This window comes from Ursus maritimus, unplaced genomic scaffold, assembly GCF_017311325.1.
Source record: "Ursus maritimus isolate PB19 unplaced genomic scaffold, ASM1731132v1 scaffold_14, whole genome shotgun sequence".
NCBI lineage: Eukaryota > Metazoa > Chordata > Mammalia > Carnivora > Ursidae > Ursus > Ursus maritimus.
This window is the reverse complement of record NW_024423786.1, coordinates 66,954,885-66,975,250: the sequence shown is the minus strand read 5'-3', so window position 1 is coordinate 66,975,250 and position 20,366 is coordinate 66,954,885. Positions and strand designations below refer to the sequence as shown.

Here is a 20,366-nt window from a genome sequence, read left to right as displayed (position 1 = left end):
GGAGAGCTGATGTTTCCATCCGGCTGTGAAGGCCAGCAAAGACCGGTGTTCCAGCTCAACGTCAGGGAGGAGGAGTTCCCTCTTACTCAGCCTTTTTGTTCAATTCAGATCTTCAGTGGATTGAATGAGGCCCACCCACTCTAGAGACAGCAATCTCTACTCAGTGTGTAGATTCAAGTACTCATTTCACCCAGAAACATCCTCACAGACACACCCAGGATAATGTTTGACCCAAAAGTCTGGACACCCATGACCTAGTAAGTTGACACATAAAATTAACTGTCACATTTTCTCTTTAGTGCAAATATTCTTATATAAAATAAAGTGTTAGTGCTGGTCTGTGGTTCTTTAACATTGATTAAAACTATCTTTCTGAAGTAACTTTTCAATGGATGATTAAGTCAGACTTCTTCATTTCATGTGCATTCATATGTGGACTCTTTCCTGAAGGCTCTGTAGTAAAATAAAGATAAACTTCGATCTGAAGCCTCTTTTCCAGTTTGAGGTATCTTGTGAAAAAAGTCACCTTTCCATCAGATGATACCCCTTGTTATCTTGCTCCTTTTTAATAAGTCTTCATGTTCCTAGGATTTTTTCCACAGTGGACTGTTGATAGCATTAAAAGTCTTCCCATTCTTGCCCCGTAGGTTTTTTTCTACTTTAGAAAATTCCTCAGATCTCTGTGATGGGGAATGAACCTATTCTCTGATGTGTGGGAGAAGACAGAAAATCTGGTTTGTTTGTATGTGACTTCATACAACTCCAGAAAATGTCCCCTATCCACCAAAAACGAGAACAGTTCCATGAGACCTACACAGGTGAGCTTTTATATTGTTTACTTTTGACTTGTGGTTAAGGTTGGCGAAATGAACCTGCAAGTTATCTGTGTATCTGTTTCATTTACAGAGACATTGACCTTTATCTTACTGTGTGTTTTTCAATACTTCCCTACAGTTCGAGGGGATTAATAAATTAGGTTATAAAGACTTAAGGTAAAGGATTTCTTATTAATTTATAGAGAATAGTAGGAGTTTTTTTTATAAATGTAGTATAAGGAAACTCTAGGATTCCCAGAGAAGAGACTGGACTTCTAATTCTCTGAATACGGCCTTTTTAGAAAAAAAAAAAAAAAACAAAAAACTTCTCGTAGAAACACTAGTTTAGAGGGATTTTTATGTAAGAATCCAAGTGCCCATAATCAAGGTGGCTCTGTAAACAAATCAGACTGGCTTGATGATTTTGGTTTAAAAAGAGCCAGATGTTTCTTCCTGAGTTGTATCATTACGGAATATACCGTAAGCATGCATTCTCTGTTTTTTAAGATTTGGTATGTCTCTGATTCTAGTATGTGGGTTTTTTTTGTTTTTGTTTTTTGTATACATCCAAGCAATTCTTAGACACCAGGTGGGTGTCCTATAATTTAACTCAATTCTGATATGATTACCTGGAGATAGCCTCAGATTCCAGAGGCTAAGGGCTCAATCCTATAGGACTGCCGCCCCCACCCCGCTCCAGTTCTCAATCACAAATCCAGGCTGTCACCTGTGCTTCTCACCAACCCACCATAGATTGGAGGTTTCAATGACCCCCTCCTTGGGTTCAATTAATTTACTAGAGCCGCTCACAGAACTCAGAGAAACATTTTACTTATTAGATCACCAGTTTATTATAAAAGGATATAACTCAAAACAGCCAGATGGAAGAGGGCAAGGGGTGGGGAAAGGGTGTAGAGCTTCCATATCCCCTCTAAGCACACCATCTTCCCCAAAACTTCCCATTTCCACCAATCTGGGTTTGGGTTTTTATGGAGGCTTTCTTACATAGGTGCAATCGATTAAATCATTGGCCACTGATGACTGATTCAATCCCTAGCCCTTGTTCCCTTCCCAAGGTCAAGGGGGGGGGGGCAACAGTTCCAACGCTTTAACCACCTGGATGGTTCTCCGGGCAACCAGCCCCCATCCTTAGGTGCTGTCCCAAAGTCATTAACACAACAAAAGACTGTTATCACTCTCATCCCTTAGGAAATTCCAACGGTTTTAGGAACTCTGCCAGAAATGAGGACAAAGACCAAACAGATATTTTTTTTTTTTAAGATTTTATTTATTTATTCAACAGAGATAGAGACAGCCAGCGAGAGAGGGAACACAAGCAGGGGGAGTGGGAGAGGAAGAAGCAGGCTCCCAGCGGAGGAGCCTGATGTGGGGCTCGATCCCAGAACGCCGGGATCACGCCCTGAGCCAAAGGCAGACGCTTAACCACTGTGCCACCCAGGCGCCCCCCTCAAATAGATATTTCTTATTCTAAATCACAGTATCACACTTGGGTTTGCTTTCTCACAGAGGGCTTAGTTGATCTAAACTTACGGTTTTACCTATCTGCTAAGTTATATTACTTCCACATGTTAAAGATTATGAAAAACTTAATGCTGGTGTTCACTTCCATTGAATTATACTTGCGACAGACTTTTTGGTATCAACAGTAACTGTGTTGCTCTGTAGTCAGCTTAGAAATAATTTCCAAAGGACCTTCACCGTAGTTAACTTTAAAGCCTGGAACTGATAATAAAATGAATTGGATTTTGTAGCACGTATGCGTGTACACACATACACACATGCACACTGTTGCTGAACTACTGACTCAGCGCATTGGCACGAAGCAGAAGCTGGACCTGCACTTGCTTTGTCTTCCTTTGGATTTTTCCTTCAGTTTCTCTGATTGCTGGGATGCAGGTGTGTGTTCAGCTCCAGGATGAAGGGCCCTGCCTTCTTCAGGACGCCCTGATTCCCGAGGTCAGAGGCAAGAACGGACACAGGTTTCAGTCTGTCTGTATGAGGTCCTAGCTCACGTGATCAGGCTGTGGACTCAAGCATCAGACATGGAGACTGTGACTATATTCAGTCTCCACAATTCCCAGAGCAGGTCTCTTTTCAGATACTAACCAGGGCTCTCCAGGAGAGGATCCATGACTTTCTGGCTGACAGCAGATTTCCCATTACATCCAGGAAGGGTCATTGCTGGGATCCAGGGAATACACATGGGCTTGTCTTGATGGCCCACTGTGGCAACCACTACAGTCATAATTATGCCCTCTCTGTGATACTGGAACATAAAAATTCTTTTCTGATTACAAGATCACAGGAACTAATGAAAGAAAAACCTGAAATGAGAATTTGATAGCCTGTGCTTCTAAGAAATATAATGTTTTACACAGGTAATGAAGAAGACATGACTTTTCTGATGTCTCTACTAATTGTCACAGGACTCTTACATGAAAGTTTCATTGATGGGTGTGGATAGCTAGCTCAACCTTCAACTAAAAGATTACAGATTCAGCAAACTGTAAACATAATTGTGCTTTTTCTACACTCAAACAACATTATATCAGATAGTTGTGGATGTTCAAAAATATATATTTATGTATTTGTAAATACAAGCTGTATAACTGAAACGCTCCTTTGGGTGACTATTCTTCATAAAATGGAAATGATAAGAGATTGCGAAGTCTCATAATTTACCTTATTTGTCCTAATAGTAAACATGTATTCAAATGCGTTTATTGATGTATAACATGCATAGCAAAAAGCACAGCCGTAAATCACAACTCTGATACTCACTGAGGTGTCAGAGTGACTATGCCCATGTAACTACAACAGAGTTCAAGGAAATAAAACTAGCAACCCAGAAGCCCATCCCCTGGTAGTCCCCAACCACTATCCATTCTATCTTGCCAGAGCAAACCATCATCTGTTTTCTAACACCACCGATTCGTACTGCCTGTTTTTATAAATTTGTGTATTTAGAAGCATACAGCAGNNATTATTCTGCGTCTGACTTCTTTTGCTCAGCATTATATTTGTGACACTCCTCCGTGTGGTTTCATGGAGCAATTCATTCATTCTCACTGCAGTGTATTCTTTTTATGAATGTACCAGTGATCAGTTCTGCTGTTGATGGACATCCGGTTTGTTTCCAAGCTGGGGCTATTAGCAATGATGCAACCATGACCATTCTTGTTGGGTTTCTTTTGGTGCACATGCAGTCGACATCTTAGTTAAGTATGGACCAACCTATGAAATTGCTTGGTCTGAGTCCCTGCCTATATTCAAATTACACGTCACTCAACAGTTTTCCATAGGTGTTTGACCAGTATGCAACTCAACGACCAATTTAAGAGTTCTAATTATTACATATCTTCTTGTTTTGATGGCCATAGTAGAAATCATGATAGGCATAGCTATTCCTTCTACACAATATTGGAAATTATGTGATTGTATCAGTCTTTCTCATTTTAGCTATTCTGGTTAGTAGGTGGTGGTATTTCATCTTTATTTTGATCATTTAATTATTAAAAGATCTGAGCATAGGGGCGCCTGGGTGGCACAGCGGTTGAGTGTCTGCCTTCAGCTCAGGGTGTGTTCCCAGCATTATGGGATCGAGCCCCACATCAGGCTCCTCTGCTATGAGCCTGCTTCTTCCTCTCCCACTCCTCCTGCTTGTGTTCCCTTTCTTGCTGCCTGTCTCTATCTCTGTCGAATAAATAAATAAAATCTTTAAAAAAAAAAAAGATCTGAGCATATTCTTTGTTTCTTGAAAATTTATATATACTGTTTTTAAGGGTCTGTGCAAATTTTCTGCACATTTTTTTCTACTGTGCTGTTACACTTTCTAAACGATTTTGAAGAATTAAAAAAATACTGAGTCTTTTTTTCAGTTAAATATGAAAGTATCTTCTCCCATTCAAAAATTTATTAATAGATAATCTTTGGATACTTAGGTTTTAAGTAAGATACAAACGTCTTTTAACATATTTGCATTGTGTATACTTTTGCCTTTTATTTATATATGTTATAGCAAGGGTCTGATTTCAGGTCCTGTTAATGTATCTGTCTACTTAAAATGCTTTTACTTGGAAATAATCTGTAACTTACAGAAGTTGTGTTAGAAATACAAAGGATATCCATGTTCCCTTTAGTCAGATTCACTTATTAACATTTTATCCTATTTCTTTTCTCATTTACTCTCTCTATATATACATATTTTTTCTGAATCATTTGAGAGCAAGTGCATGCATTACGCTTTATCCCCCGATGTACTTCAATGTGCATTTCCCAATAAGATTATTTTACATAACTATGGTATCGTTATCAGCTTCAATAAACCTAACATGGATGTAATACTTTTATCCACTCTACTGCTTGTATTCCAGTTTGAAAAATTGAACCAATAATGTTCAGTCATCAATCAGCATGATCTCAAGCAAAGCTGAGAGATAGCCTTGGAGATTTTGCTGGAGCTATTTAGAAAGAAGTATTCTCCTTGGGATTGTAAATGCTCAGAGGCATACTAACCTGGAGTTGCCAGTAGATGTATCTGTCATCACTGGAAAAGGCCGGTAAGAATATAGCCCATACAGAAAAACACGGCAGAGGTGGAGAAATAGTCCTTGATCAAGGAATCCCTGAGTCTCTAGTTTGACTCTTGATTCCTCAGACATGTGAACTTTCTTTTTTTTTTTTTTTTTTTTTTAAAGATTTTATTTATTTATGTGACAGAGAGACAGCCAGTGAGAGAGGGAACACAAGCAGGGGGAGTGGGAGAGGAAGAAGCAGGCTCACAGCGGAGGAGCCCGATGTGGGACTCGATCCCGGTACACCGGGATCACGCCCTGGGCCGAAGGCAGACGCCTTAACGACTGCGCTACCCAGGCGCCCCCAGACATGTGAACTTTCTTGACATAGTAATATTTGTGGGTGAACTGGGGGGAGTGGGGAGGAGAGTGAGTGAAGTATACACATTTTATGTATAGTCAACTCAATCTATGGGCAAATTATCTGGTTTTTGTAATAACAGAGGTTACATTGTAAAAAATTTAAAGACAATTCAATGAAAACATCTGATTTTTTGAGCACATCAATTAGAACTACAAGGTGACCCATAGATGTCGTGTTATACGTATTACCGCAGGGGTACACACGCTTCCCTCTTGCCAATAAAACCTATGGTGAGGGACAGCACATGTGGTTCTGGATCCAAGACTGCCCCATTGCGACCTAAAAAGGATTAGGTAAGGAAAGGGAGAAAGCAGGGACAAAGAGCTTCCAACTTGAGTCCTATTGTGATATTAAAAAGTGAAAACTCATCTAGGAAGATAAGTTATTAGAAACTTTTAATAGACAGTTGAACTAGTCAGTTGCTGACTAATTTGAATACTGTTTGGTGTTCTTATACAGTACTATTGTTTTAATACTTTGGGTGATGTAATATTGTCCTCCCAAAAGCCAGATGTAATTTAAAACTTACACTGTATCAGTCTACCTGATCCCTTCTAGTTGTAATGGTACTTTTTATAGTAGTCCCTGCTAAATGAGTGGTGCCTTTTTCCCCCATTACCTCCTCTTAAGTGAGTGGCGTCTGCACTTGGCCTGAGGACTCAACACCATTCGGTAGCAACAGCCTTCTTCTACTCTTTAAACTTCTTGCAGAGACATGGGCTGTGGAGGGAATTCCCCAAACCACGTCTTCAGAAGTTGAGAAGCCCAGACGAACAATTCAAAATGTGACTGGTTTCCAGAATGGTATGGAGATAGTTTATGGTTGGTCTATCTTTGCCTCTTAAACTATGCTTAAATTAGGAAACTTCAGAAGCGATTTACAAAAGTTTCTGAGAATAAATAGATAAACAACATCTTTATTGACATTGGACCAATAAGAGCAGTCAAATTTAGTTAGTTTATAGGTAACCAAAAACATTTGAAAAGCAGAACATTAAAACTTCCAAGATTCACGTTGGAGTACAAATACAGTCATATTGAACATCAAACATAAACAGAACAAATACTGAAATGTCAAGGGCCAGATTTCCCAGTAGAACTAACTCAGAGCAAGTCTCTTAACACTACTTAAACTGCAATTATTACAAACTTGAGTCTCTGAAACTATCAGAGAGTTCCTGGTTAAATGGTACTTAGAAGAGAATAAAGTAGATTCCCCAAGGTCTAAAGGAGGCTGTGTAGGGAGCAGCACCAGATGGAAACAAGAGCAGGAGAAAGCCCTTCTCTATGATGCACTAGAAAGTAGGATGGTGACAGTTCTTGATCAGTAAACAAAAGGTGTGGAAGACACATTCATTCTTAAGTAATTTCTACCTCACTGATGCTTAGCCACTTACTGCAGACTGAGTTTATATCTCCCCAAATTTATCTTGAAACATAACCCCAGAGTGATGGTACTAGGAGATGGGGCCTTTGGAAGGTGAATAGGTCATGGGGGCAGAACTCTCAGGAATAGGGTTAGTTGCCCTTACAGAAGAGGCCCCAGAGCCCCGTTACCCTTTCACCATGCAAAGACATAATAAAAAGATGGTGGTCTCTGAACCAGAAAATAGGCCCTCACCAGACACTGAACCTGGTGGGGCCTTGATCTTGGGACTCCTGTCTCCAGAACTGCCAGCATGTTGTTTCTAAAACCACTCAGTCTGTGGTGAGTTTTTTTGTTCTAACAGCCCAAATGGACTGACGTTTCCTTAAAATCCACATGTATGTATATATTTACAAACATATACATATAGAGGCTGTTTAATTTGTGAGCCAGGTCTTTTACATGCGTTGTCTTATTTAATCCTCACAACCTTACCAGAGAGGTAAGTTTTATTTCCATCTTACAGATGAAGACCCTGAGACCTAGAGACAGCAAGTAGTAAGGTCACATAAAAGCTAAGCGGAGGTGGAGGAGTTCAAACTTGGCTCTGAAAAGCCCAAGTGGGTCTTACTCTGTGAGTCAAAGTTTGGTCCCCAAATGATGAATTTATTTTCACTCAAGTGTTTGTTCCACAGAGAAATACCAAGTTATTTTAGGCTTTGGGGGGAACATACAGTCTCTACCACAACCACTCAACTCTGACATTGCAGCACGAACACATGTAAATGAACGAGTGTGGTCGAGATCCAGCTAAACATTTAGAGACGTAGGCAGAAGGCCGGACTTGGTTGTGGGTCCAGGTCATAACCTGTCAGTTCCTACTTCTGAACATGAATACTGAGTATTAAGGTGAAGAGAGCTGAGCGCCTTTTCCCTTACCCTCTTCCTGTGTCAGCCTCCTACCCTGACTCTCAGACCCTGAGCCCTCCCACCAACCTCCACCCCCGATGTGTTTTTGGTTCTTTCCAAACCTCTTCCCACTCCTTTCAGCTGCATTTCCTATCGTTTTCTTTAATTTCCATCACGGCTGGATTTAACCCATTCATCCTTAATGATCTTGCTCTAAACTCTATTCCTCTAGTTCTCCTCAATAATACAACTAAGGTTTACAGAGAAGGAATTATGAAAAATAACAGAGATAATGTGGAGAAGGCAAGAGCATGGACTGGTTGTTGAATGTTCATGAAGGATAGAATTTAGGAGAAGTCAGAAAACTGTAACTATTTTCCTTCTATCTTTTCTATACTCTTCTTTTCATACAATAGAGTAACAATAAAAACTGACATCTGTATAGTGTTTTCCTAAATATTTATGTGAACTTTTGCTTCTGCGATCCCAATCCCACCACTGGTTTTTGGTCACCCATGTAACTTCTGTGGTTTCATGCCCCTTCTATCTTCTTTAGGGCTCTGGGATATAGCCCAACAAACATATAGGGAGAACAATAAAAACAACAAAAAATGTGGGTAGACATGAAAGCCAGAGAAATGGCAACCTCTTCTTCATGGAGGGAAGCTGCTATCCTCCAGTGAGTCACTGTCCTGTGAACTACTTTCCATATTTGACAGGAAGGTGTGTCCTGGTGTCTCAGAGTTGTTTCAGTTCTCCTTCTTGACTGGGACCCTAAATATAATAACACATTGAACTCATCAACTTTTCAGACCCTCAACATCCTAGGGGCTTTTTCTCAAAGTGACAGAATAACTGTCAATGAATGAGTTGGAAATGAAATATCCCTAACTCTTTGATTATAGAAAAACCAAGGACTCATTCAATGCCACGGATAAGAAAAGAGGCATTTGACTGAAAACTGCAGTTAAGATTTTGAACCACACTTAACTTCAGGGAAATTCCAAGGAAGTAGAAAATGAAATCTACAGAGCAAAGGGTAAACAAGGACCTAAACTTATGACCAGCATAATCCAAGTGAACATAACTTAGAATCTGCAATACATTCTATTTATGTTCGTCAAATTAGACAGGAGCCTTTGGGCGAGGGAATCCAAAGCATATGTCAACTCTTAACCTTTACATTTTATAGCTAATGTAAAAGAAGTAACCCTCCCTGGAAAAATGACACCTGTACATCTGGAGATCTACTTTGGCTCCAAAGAGGAACAACTCTGTCTTCCTGATGATAAAGATAGGAGTCCACTACCTACGTTTACAAATAAGAATTTCCTTAAGGGGCGAGAAGCTATAACAAGGCTTTCATGTGACAAATAGAGGGAGGAACCACATTTCACAATGATTATACTGCTATCCACGCTCAAGGATTTCTTGAATTTCCATCAAAGGGTATTTGGCAGTGGTGGTGGGTAGGGGGTGGGGATCAAAATTTGAGATCCCTGGCCAGAAGCTTTCATGATGATCAAATCAACAGATATAAGGAACATTCTATCTATGGCTCAAAACTATATGTGATGCAAGTAAAAGCAGACGCATACAGAATTGGTCCTCAAGCAGCATTTTACGGGTGTTCCACCTAAACACTCAGGTATTTAACACAGTGATAAAGCCAACTTACTTTTCTTCACATTCAGTAATTTTTCAGAGTCGCTCTTCAGTATGAATTCTTTGATGTCTGATGAGGGATGAACTGCACTTAAAGCTTTTCCCACATTCATCACATCTGTAGGGCTTCTCTCCAGTATGAGTTCTCTGGTGTTGAATAAGAGCTGATGAATGAATGAAGGCTTTTCCACATTCATTACATTTGTATGGTTTCTTTCCAATATGAATTCTTTGATGTTTAGCGAAATTTGAGCTCCGGCTGAAGGTTTTCCCACATTCGTTACATTCGTAGGGTTTCTCTCCAGTATGAATTCTCTGATGCTGAACAAGATGTGTGCTCTGACTAAAGGTTTTTCCACATTCGCTACATTCATATGGCTTTTCTCCAGTATGAACTCTCTGATGTTTAGTCAGGGATGAGCAATGGCTGAAGGCTTTCCCGCATTCCTGACATTTATAGGGTTTCTCTCCAGTATGAGTTCTTTGATGTTTAATGAGAGCCGACGAATGAATGAAAGCTTTATCACATTCATTACATGCATAAGGCTTCACTCCAGTATGAATCAGCTGATGCTGCACAAGATGTGTACTTCGATTAAAACCTTTTCCACATTCATTGCATTCATACGGTCTCTCTCCAATGTGAATTCGCTGATGTATCGCAAGGGATGAGCTTTCTGTGAAGGCTTTCTTGCACTCACTGCATTCAAAGAGAATTCGAGTATGAGTTCTCTGATGTTTAGTTAAATTAGCTCTGTGGCTAAAAGATTTTCCACATTCGCTGCAGCTATAGGGCTTCTCTCCAGTATGGACTCTCTGGTGTCGAATAAGCACTGAATGGTAAGTGAAGAGTTCACCGCAATCGTTACATTTATGAGGTTTTTTCTCTTTACAGGTTCTTTGCTTTTTAATTAAGTTTGATTTCTGTTTCAACCTTTTTTCAAGTGTATGGAAGGCATAGGATCCTTTGGGAACTCTGTCTTGAGTGAGAAGAACAGACTTCTGACTAAAGTTTTTCCAATATACATCATGCTCGTGAGCTCTTTCTTCAGCGAGTGAATTCATGTGGGTGAACATTTCTCTCAAGTGCCTCTCCTCATTTCCTTGCTGATTCTCTAACCAATTTTCACATTCAAGAGCTGTTTCCAGATTGGAGTCATAGACATTATTCCTTGTCAGTCTGTCTATTATTGCAGCCTGGCATGATTCGTCTTTGGAAATATCTTGCACTGAAGTTGAATCTTTGCCCTCAGGTTTAGTCTCCAGGTCTGAAAGAAATTGGAAATGCAAATTTCCTTTGTTTTCCGTGCTCAATAAAAGACCGTTCTGTAACAGCTAATCAAGATGAAAAGCATGCTTCGGAGGAGTAAGTGGATTTGACTTTTTAAGATGACTTGCAAAGAGAAGCAAATGGAAGGAAACAAATGCACAATAATATATGTGGAGAAAATGAGTAGACCTTATCCAGGATAGTCAAAAGGGGGAAAAGATGACCAGCAATACAGAAGGAGAGGCGCAGATGAGGCAGTGTATCACTGGATGAGCAGGAATGAGCACATAGATCAGAAGAGGGAAGAAACAAATTCTTATTGAATACCTACTGCAGTAATAAATATGCAGTTATCACTTTAGTGTAGAGGACATTATGATCTCTAGGTTTCCAGGCACCCAGTCCTACTCATGTCCAAATATGCATTCCATTTCCAGTTTAATCTTCCCTAACAATGTTTTTATAATACATCTCTGATCAGAAATCTCCTATGATCTCCCACAGATATAATGGCAAATACATGAGATATTTTATGTACACACGGCTACTTATTGTAACACCTATGGCGATAGCGAAACACTGGTAACATCTCAACATCGATTATAGAGACCTGTTTAAATACACTATGATGTAGACATAAAATGGAGTACTATGCAACTTTTTAAAAACGTCAGAAAGATCTCATATATAGATATGAAGTTATCTCCAGGATACATTAAATAATTTTTTTCAAACACCAGCAAGCTGCAAATAAGTGTGTATAGTTTGCTCCTCTTTATGTAGAAAAAATGGGGGAGGGAGATACATATGTATGTACATATTTGGTTATATTAGAAAAAACCAAGGACGGACAAGTGAAATACTAATAAAAATGGTTGCCTACAGGGAAAGTATCAGAATAGAGGAAAGAGGACAGGCAGGGATGGAAGCCAGAGCTCTCTAAATATATCTAATATATTAGAATTTTTACGTCTAATATAAAAATACTTTATAAAGCCACAGTATTTTAAAGAGAGTGGTGGGTCAAAGGAATAGACAGTTCACTGAAACAGAACAGGAACTTCAGAAAGTTGAGCATTACAATTAATACAAACGTGATATTTTAGTCAACAAAGGATCGTTTGTTTTCCAACAAATGGTGCTATGACAACTGATTACACATTTAGAAGAAAATTAAGTCAGATCTGTCCCTCATTCTATACAGCCAAATGAATTCTATTCCTTCACCAAGCAACCCTTCTATCCCTTTATTCAAGTTATCCACTGAATATCTACCCCATGCTAGGCTCTGTGTTAGGCACTGGGGAAAGACGCACGCATACGAGGGGAGAGAGAATTTGGTCTAACATTCGCAAGTGTATATAAAAATGCACCTGTAGTGATTAAGTACTGAGGAATAAAAGGCAAATGACACTATGAAAAAATGTAAGAGGGGAAATCTAGGGAGATGAGGGGAGACTACTCTGAGGAAGTAAATCACGGGGCTGAAATGAAAGTGGGGTTGGAGTTCAGGTGAGTGTCGCAGGTAATCGGTACAAAAGTACAGAGGTGAGCGTTCCAGGGAGAGGGAATGGTATGAACCAAAGCGCCACGGTGAGAGGGACATACAAGGAAAGCACAGTGGTTGAGAGCATGGACTCTGGAATCAGAATGCATGAAGATAATCCCAGCTCTGCCACTTACATGACCTGGGCAAATTATTTAACCTCTCTATTTCAGTTTCCTTATGCATAAGATGGGCAGTAACAGTACCTATTTCATGAGGAATAATGACAACACCCACCTTAATAAGCATGAAAGGAATATAAACCACTAAAAACTCTGACACAGCCTAAGTGCTAGTAATTTGATGTAAGGCTGGTGCAGGGGCGTCGGTAGAAAACTCAAAGTATGGTCCATGAACCCCGGGAAGCCAGAAGTTCAGAACTATGATCAAGATAATGTTTAGATATTGTTTGTCTCTTTCACTGTCTTGTCATTTGCACTGTTACAAAAGTAATCAGGGTAAAACTGCTTCTGACTTAGCACAAATCAGGACAAGGACAACAAATTTACTAGCAGCTGTAGCCTTCCCTGCCATGTACTATCAGTTAAGAAAAAAAGGAGCCAGTTTCACTTAAAAATGTCTTAGGAAACAGTAAACACTATTGATTTTACTAAATTTCAAGCCTTGAGTATATGCCTTTTTAAAATTCTGAACTGATGAAATAGGAAATAGTTCATAAAGCAATTCTGTTCATATCAAAGTATGCTGGTTGTCCTGAAGAAAACCACTTGTGGGATCATTTGAGCTGTGAGCTCGACTAGCCACTTTTTTCACAGACCACAATTTTTACTTGGGAGAGTGACAGACAAAATACGTTACTCAAGTTGAGTATTTGACAGATATTTTCTCAAAAATGAACAAAATTGGGGCACCTGGGTGGCTCAGTCATTAAGCATCTGCCTTCGGCTCAGGACGTGATCCCAGAGTCCTGGGATCGAGCCCCACATCGGGCTCCCTGCTCTGCTGGGAGCCTTTTTCTTCCTTTCCCACTCCCCCTGCTTGTGTTCCCTCTCTTGCTGGCTATCTCTCTGTCAAATAAATAAATAAAATCTTAAAAAAAATATGAACAAAATGAGCTTGTCACTTCAAGGGAAACTATCAATAGTATTCAATAAAATTTCAGCTTTTGGGCAGAAATTAGAATTTTGGAAAACCTGTATCAGCTCTTGAGAGCTTGGTAGCTTCTTAGTCCTTAAAGACTTTTCTGATAAGGTCAGTGGTGATAGCAAAAGTTGTGATTTACAAAATACTGCATAATGTAATGTGTCAATACTCAGAAGGTCTATGTAACTCACTGAACTGGTATTTTCCAAAAGATCAATAGATTTTAACAAAAGAGTATAAAAAATTCATGGATCTGGTCCCAGGTGCCACATTATATCTGATCTTTAAGAAAGTAACACTTGCCCAGGGGCATCTGGGTGATTCAGCTGGTTAAACGTTGATTTCGGCTCAGGTCACGATCTCAGGGTCCCAGGATTGAGCCCCATGTTGGGCTCTGCACTCAATGGGGAGTCTGCTTGAGGATTCTCTTCCTCTGCCCCTCCCCCACTCACAGGCACACATGCATGCTCTCAAATAATTAAATAAATCTTAAAAAAAAAAAAAGAAACGAAACTAACACTTATCCAGTTTTGGTGTAGTTATCACAATAGCCACACTTACCTAAAACAGCTATAAAATACTTCTCCCTTTTCCAACTATATATTGGTGTGAGGCTCGGTTTCCTTCCCACAAGTCAACCAAAACAACATATCACAACAAACTGCATTCAGAAACAGGAGTGAGAAAATAGATTTGCAAAAATGTAAAACAATGCATTCTTGTCGAAATTTTTTTGCAGCCAATAGGTGTTTTTATAAAATTTATATTATTTGTGTTAACATGTAATGAGTTTTGTTATTTTTTAATGAATTATTTAATAGTTTAAAAATTTTTTCAATATTCACTTCTAATACAGTAAGTATTGATAAATATAACCCAAACATAAAATTTAAGAGTACTTAAAAAAAAAAAAAAAAAAGCTCTTTAGGGTCCTCAGTAATTTTAAACTTGGTCCTTTGATGCCAAAGTACTTAAGAACCACTAGTTAGAGTACAAAAACAGAGGAAGAGTCGGTATGAGATTAGGTTGTAATAATGAGTAAAAGCCAGATTTTATGACTGTGTAGGACTGAAGGATTTTGGCTGCTACCCTAAAAGCAATGGGAAGACATTGGAATGTTTTAAGCAAAAGGACGACACGATCAGATTTGTACTTTGAAAATATCACTCTCGCTGTGATATAACGACTGGTGTAAATCTATGGGGACAAAGGGAGACTCGAGATTATCACAGTGGTCCAGGCAAACAAGAGAGAGACGGAGGGATGTTAACAATGAAAAAATATTTACAGAATGGTTGGATAAATGCAAAGTTGAAATGGATAAAGGAGAGACGGAAGTGTAAAAACTGTTCATAGATTTCTGGCTTGTGCAATTTGATAAGATGGTGAGTGTCATTAAGACACTAAGTGGAAAAGGATCCTAGTGAGAGGATGGAGAATTTGGGCCTACATCAGGCACTCAGTTTTATTGGGTTTTTAGAGAGAACGCACATGAGTGGCAGGGGGCAGAGAGGGAGAGGAGGAATCCTAAGCAGGCTCTACACTGGGCTGGATCTCACAACCATGAGATCATGACCTGAGCAGAAATCAAGAGTTGTAGGTTTAACCAACAGCCACCTAGTTGTCCCTAGGCCATCAGTTGTAAGCATGCTGTATTGAGAAGACTTGAACATAAGCACATGGAGACATCAAATACTAACACAAAGGTTTAGAACAGGAGGCCGAAGGAGAGATCTGGGCTGGAAACACAAATTGGGGATTCGCCTAGATAGATAGAGCTGATAATTTGGTTATGGGAGAAAGCAGAGGCTGCAAACAGGTGACCAGTGGGACAAATGTGACCCTCAGACATGTTTTGTTTGGCCCACACTGTTTACGCAAATTTTTGAGATTAGTGACAACATTTAAAAATGGGGAGAGTTCACACAGAAATTCAAATTTGGGGTTTCTCTTGGAGGAAAAAAAAAAGAGAAGCATATTGCATGACAACAACCAACTGGAGCAAAGACTGGCAACTACAGCTTGCCGCTGTTTTTCTAGATAAAGTTTTATTGGAACACAACCATACCCATTCAGTTTTGAACTGTCTGTAACTGCTCTCCACGCTACCATGGCAGACTGAGGGCTTGCAGCGGACTGCATGTCTCCCAAGATAAATTATTCACTATAGAGCCCTTCACATAAAAAATTTTGCCAGCTCCTGAGCTAGAGGTAATGGTAATGGCTACTCCTTTCAGTTGAGGTGTGTGTTCTCCCAGTTTATCAGTCCCACCCTGCTTACCCTGCTTGCTTCACTCAGGTATGTTACCTGCTGTCCCATGTAGACACTCAAGTTTATGATTCCAAGTATACAGAAGGACGAGAGATTAAAACCAAGCCTGGAGCAATTCAAACATTCAACTGTTCAGAAAAGAAAGCTAAAGAAGATACAACGAGAGAAGAGGTGATTCCAAATGATTAAAGGACAAATATAATAGAAGAGAACAGAAGCAAATATTTTTTCATCTTGGAGGGAGAACTTTCAAAGCACTCATCAAAAATCAGAAAACTTAGAAGATTGCAATGGATTAAATTTGTACATTAAAAGGCACAGCAAAGCCGAAGAGCAAAAACTAGAAAAAATGTCTCACGAGGAATAAATGCCTAATGTATGATGAGTTCTAGAACATTCAGAAAATGGCAATATCTCCCACATAAAAAGGGAGAAGGGTGGTGAATAGGCAAGTCACAAAAACTGACAGGCCTGCAAGGGGAAACAGACCTACATATAATCACGGGGGAAGATTTTAAAACTCAGTATTCCAAAGAACAAGGTTTTTAAAAGCAGAATATTAAAGCAAGATTTCCTTTTAGAGAAATACATACTATAAAGTATAATAATTCAAACAATGTGTCACTGCAGCACAGATAGACAAGTAAACCAGAGGGCCTAGAAACAGACCGATATATATATGGGACCAGAATTTACCAGAATTCGTGTTACAGATCTGTGATAAAACATAGATTTTTTTCAATAAAGGATGCTGGACTATCAGCTTTAAGCATGGGAAAAAGATAAAAGTAGTTCCTTGGGGCGCCTGGGTGGCACAGCGGTTGAGCGTCTGCCTTCGGCTCAGGGCGTGATCCCAGCGTTCTGGGATCGAGCCCCACATCAGGCTCCTCCCCTGGGAGCCTGCTTCTTCCTCTCCCACTCCCCCTGCTTGTGTTCCCTCTCTCGCTGGCTGTCTCTCTCTGTCAAATAAATAAATAAAATCTTTAATAAATAAATAAATAAACTGTTTAGTTTATTCACACGATTCACACGATGGACTTACTCCACGGCCACAATTCATCTGTATGGATGACTATCAAAATACAACGTGAAGTTTAAAAAAACTGGATTACAAAATAAAAAGTGTAACGTAACACTATACGCACACACATTAGAATGATTCACCCCAACTAGTTATTTCTAGGGAGAAAGCAAATAAAAGGACTTTAAATCTGTAACATTTTCTTCTTTTTTTTTTTTTAAGAAACTTTCTATTTTTTTTTTTTTTACGATTTTATTTATTTATTTATTTATTTTAGAGAGAGTGGGAGCAGAAGTGGGGATGGGGCAGAGGGGGAAGGAGAGAATCTCAAGCAGACTTCCCACTGAGCACAGAGCCCGACGTGGGGCTCAATCTCGTGACCCTGAGATCATGACCTGAACCGAAATCAAGAGTTGGATACTTAATCAACTGTGCCACCCAGGCGCCTCATGGTTAGCATTTTTTTTTTTAAAGATTTTATTTATTTATTTGACAGAGATAGAGACAGCCAGCGAGAGAGGGAACACAAGCAGGGGGAGTGGGAGAGGAAGAAGCAGACTCATAGTGGAAGAGCCTGATGTGGGGCTCGATCCCACAACGCCGGGATCACGCCCTGAGCCGAAGGCAGACACCCAACCGCTGTGCCACCCAGGCGCCCCTCATGGTTAGCATTTTTTAACAATATGTTTTAATTAAAGTATGTACATTGTTTTTTTTAGACATGATGGTATTATACACTTAGCAGGCTACAGCATCATATAAACATAATTTTTACATGCAACGGGAAACCAAAAAATTCATTTGGCTTCCTTTATTGCAACACTTGCTTCACTCTGGTGTTCTGGAACCAAACCCACACTATCTCCAAGGTATGCCTGTATGTGTTTGCCCCAAGACATGGAAAACATACATAGCGGCACTCTTCATACAGCCCCAATCTGGAAACCTCCCCAGATGCCCATCTACAGAGAATGGATAAACTGGTATGTTAACATAATGAAAGACTGTACAAACAAACAGAATGAACTACAATTACAAGCAATGACTGGCTGCATCTTACAGTAATGTTCAGTGAAGAAAGCCAGACGTTGGAACATAGTCTGTGCGAAGTTCAAGAATAGTCAAAACTAATCTATGGTGTTAGAAGTTAGGACAAGGTCACCCTCGGAAGGAATGAAGTGACGAGAGTACTTCTAGGCTGGTAAGGTTGCTTCTTCATCTGGGCACCAGTTACAGGAATGTGTTCCTTTGTGAAAATTCACAGAACTGTGTGGTTAAGATGTTTTTAGTTTATATTGCCAAACAGAGAAAGAAACAAAGGCAAAAGAAACAAAATATTACCATATGTTTGATTCTGACAGTGAATGCATATGTGTTACTTTTTTATTACTTAAAATGCTCTATCATTTAAAATAAGACGTTTAAAAAAATAAAAGCACATAGGCATTTCTAATATTCTTTCTTAAGCACTGAAAAGCGCTCCCTTTTCACCGTCCTAGGGGGCTATTATTTCTCATGTATCTGACTCACCCGGATAGCTGCTTTTGGGGGCTTTTCTCTCAAGCATCAGTGGTTCTTTTCCGTTCTCCAAATTGTAGTTCTCAGGTCTGGAAACTGGAAGCCCTGCTCGTTTAAAGAAGAAAGAACAACAAAAAGAAACAGGACTTAAGTATTTGTGATGGGTACAAAGCATAGACCCAACTCTGTGATCGACAAGGACAGGATGTTACAGCAAGATCAGGAATGAGGGAGGATGGGCCTCTGAATGCAGCTTAAAATATCTGCGGCAAGAGTCAGGGTCTGGTAAGGAGCTTATATGCATTGGAAAAGGCAAGTGTTTTTGCCTGTCAAAAAGAAGAGAACTTTTCAGGGAGCCTGGCAGGCTCAGTCCACAGAGCATGTGACCCTTGATCTCAGGGTCGTGAGTTCAAGCCTCACGTTGGGCATAGAGCTTACTTTAAAAAAGAGAGAGAGAGAAGAGAATTTCTCTTTGTTTCTCTACTGAGGAAGTTCCAGGGAGACACTGCAGGTGAGTCCTTGGCTTCGGGAAGAAATGGAGAAAGTGGGACCTCCGTGGCAGCACCAAAAAGGTGTGACTGGTGACTAGAGTTTTTGTCTTCTAATGGTTTTTCCCCTTCTTCCTTCTTCAGTTACCAGAACCCACTTTCTCAGGGAATTCATTACACAAGCACAAAATTAATTTAAGGCAAAAAGCATTCAACTGGAAAATGATGGCAACAAATTAAGGGTCCAGATCTAACTTATAACGTTCATGTGTAAATATCACTGGGAAGAGTTATCATAGTTTCTTCCACCGCCACGTGAACACATACATGTGCACGTGTGCATATGCACACCCCCCAGAGGGGTGACCGCACTGGCTAGAGAGTACTCTCTCTAACTGGAAGAACCATGTAACCTCAGAGCTGCCAATGGCCGTCTTTGCCACATGGGGAAATCCTAAGAATAAAGCTAATACAGGGCAAAGCCAAGCCACGTGTTTAAAAAAATAAATAAAGGAAATTTCTGTCAATACACATGATTCCCTGAATCAAGATTTTTTTATCCCCTTTAAGCAGTGTGAATTAGGTTTCTGTCATTCGAATCCAAAGAATTTTGATACGAAACAAGCACAAACATTTCACCAAGAACTAGGGCAGGAACAGATTTTCTCTGGGCCCAAAGGTATCAATACTTTATGATTTCTGAATGTAAAAGGGAGCTTCGTTAAGCTACTTCATTTCAATAATGTAGTGATGTCCCCAGACGCAGATTCCAGAGTCACGGTGAGAAACCATCCTTACAAAGCGAGACCAGGTTCCTATAGTTCTCCAGCATGACCTCCCTTTGTGTAGGATCCAGCTTCCCCCACTCCTCTGGGGTAAAGTCCATGGCCACGTCCTTGAATGTCACTGATGCCTAAGACACAAACATACTTTGGTTCACCATCTCTCACTCGACAGATTCAATTTCACCCCCCAGTTTCTGCTGGCCCTAGACTAGATGCAGGACGAGAAATGATTGTGGTAAACGACGAGCATTCGAATGTATTCAGATTTGGAATACTCTATGTGAAGTCACTAGGTATCAATTATGTGCCAGGCACGCTGTGCTGGATCCAGTATGAGAGCCAAAAGAAGACAGACTATGGTTTCTCTGTTGAGACTGTCATCTTTCTGGGGAACAAAGAGTTAAAACATGAACCAACGGGTCAACAATGCAATTTGGCGAAGTAAACAAAATTTGGGCAGAGGAAAAAGGCATGCCTGAGTCATTCTCTTTGTGAGTCCCCAGTAAAAACTTAAAGAATCAATCTAGCCAAAAAGAAGATGATTTGAAATATGGAACTTGGAAATGAAGAAGTCATGCAATGAAAAGATTGGCAGCGAGCGCCAAATCCAGTCAAACACGGGATTCAAGGCAAAAAGCATTAAACGGG

General features: G+C 39.9%; 1 protein-coding gene across 4 annotated transcripts in view; it reads right to left on the bottom strand.

Annotated features, from left to right (window-relative positions):
- Positions 1 to 6,675: 6,675 nt before the first annotated feature.
- ZNF286A (zinc finger protein 286A) overlaps positions 6,676 to 20,366 on the bottom strand; it is a 19,280-nt gene continuing 5,589 nt past the window's right edge. For 2 of the 4 annotated variants that reach the window (XM_040630067.1, XM_008686045.2), the window contains 3 exons: positions 19,732 to 19,846; positions 18,458 to 18,550; positions 6,676 to 10,982 (listed from right to left, as the gene is read on the bottom strand). In XM_040630067.1, the coding sequence (XP_040486001.1) occupies positions 9,751 to 10,982; positions 18,458 to 18,550; positions 19,732 to 19,846 (1,440 nt within the window). In that variant the 3' untranslated portion in view covers positions 6,676 to 9,750. The remainder of the gene's footprint in view (positions 10,983 to 18,457; positions 18,551 to 19,731; positions 19,847 to 20,366) is intronic. The other 2 variants (XM_040630069.1, XM_040630070.1) reach the window with 2 other exon arrangements.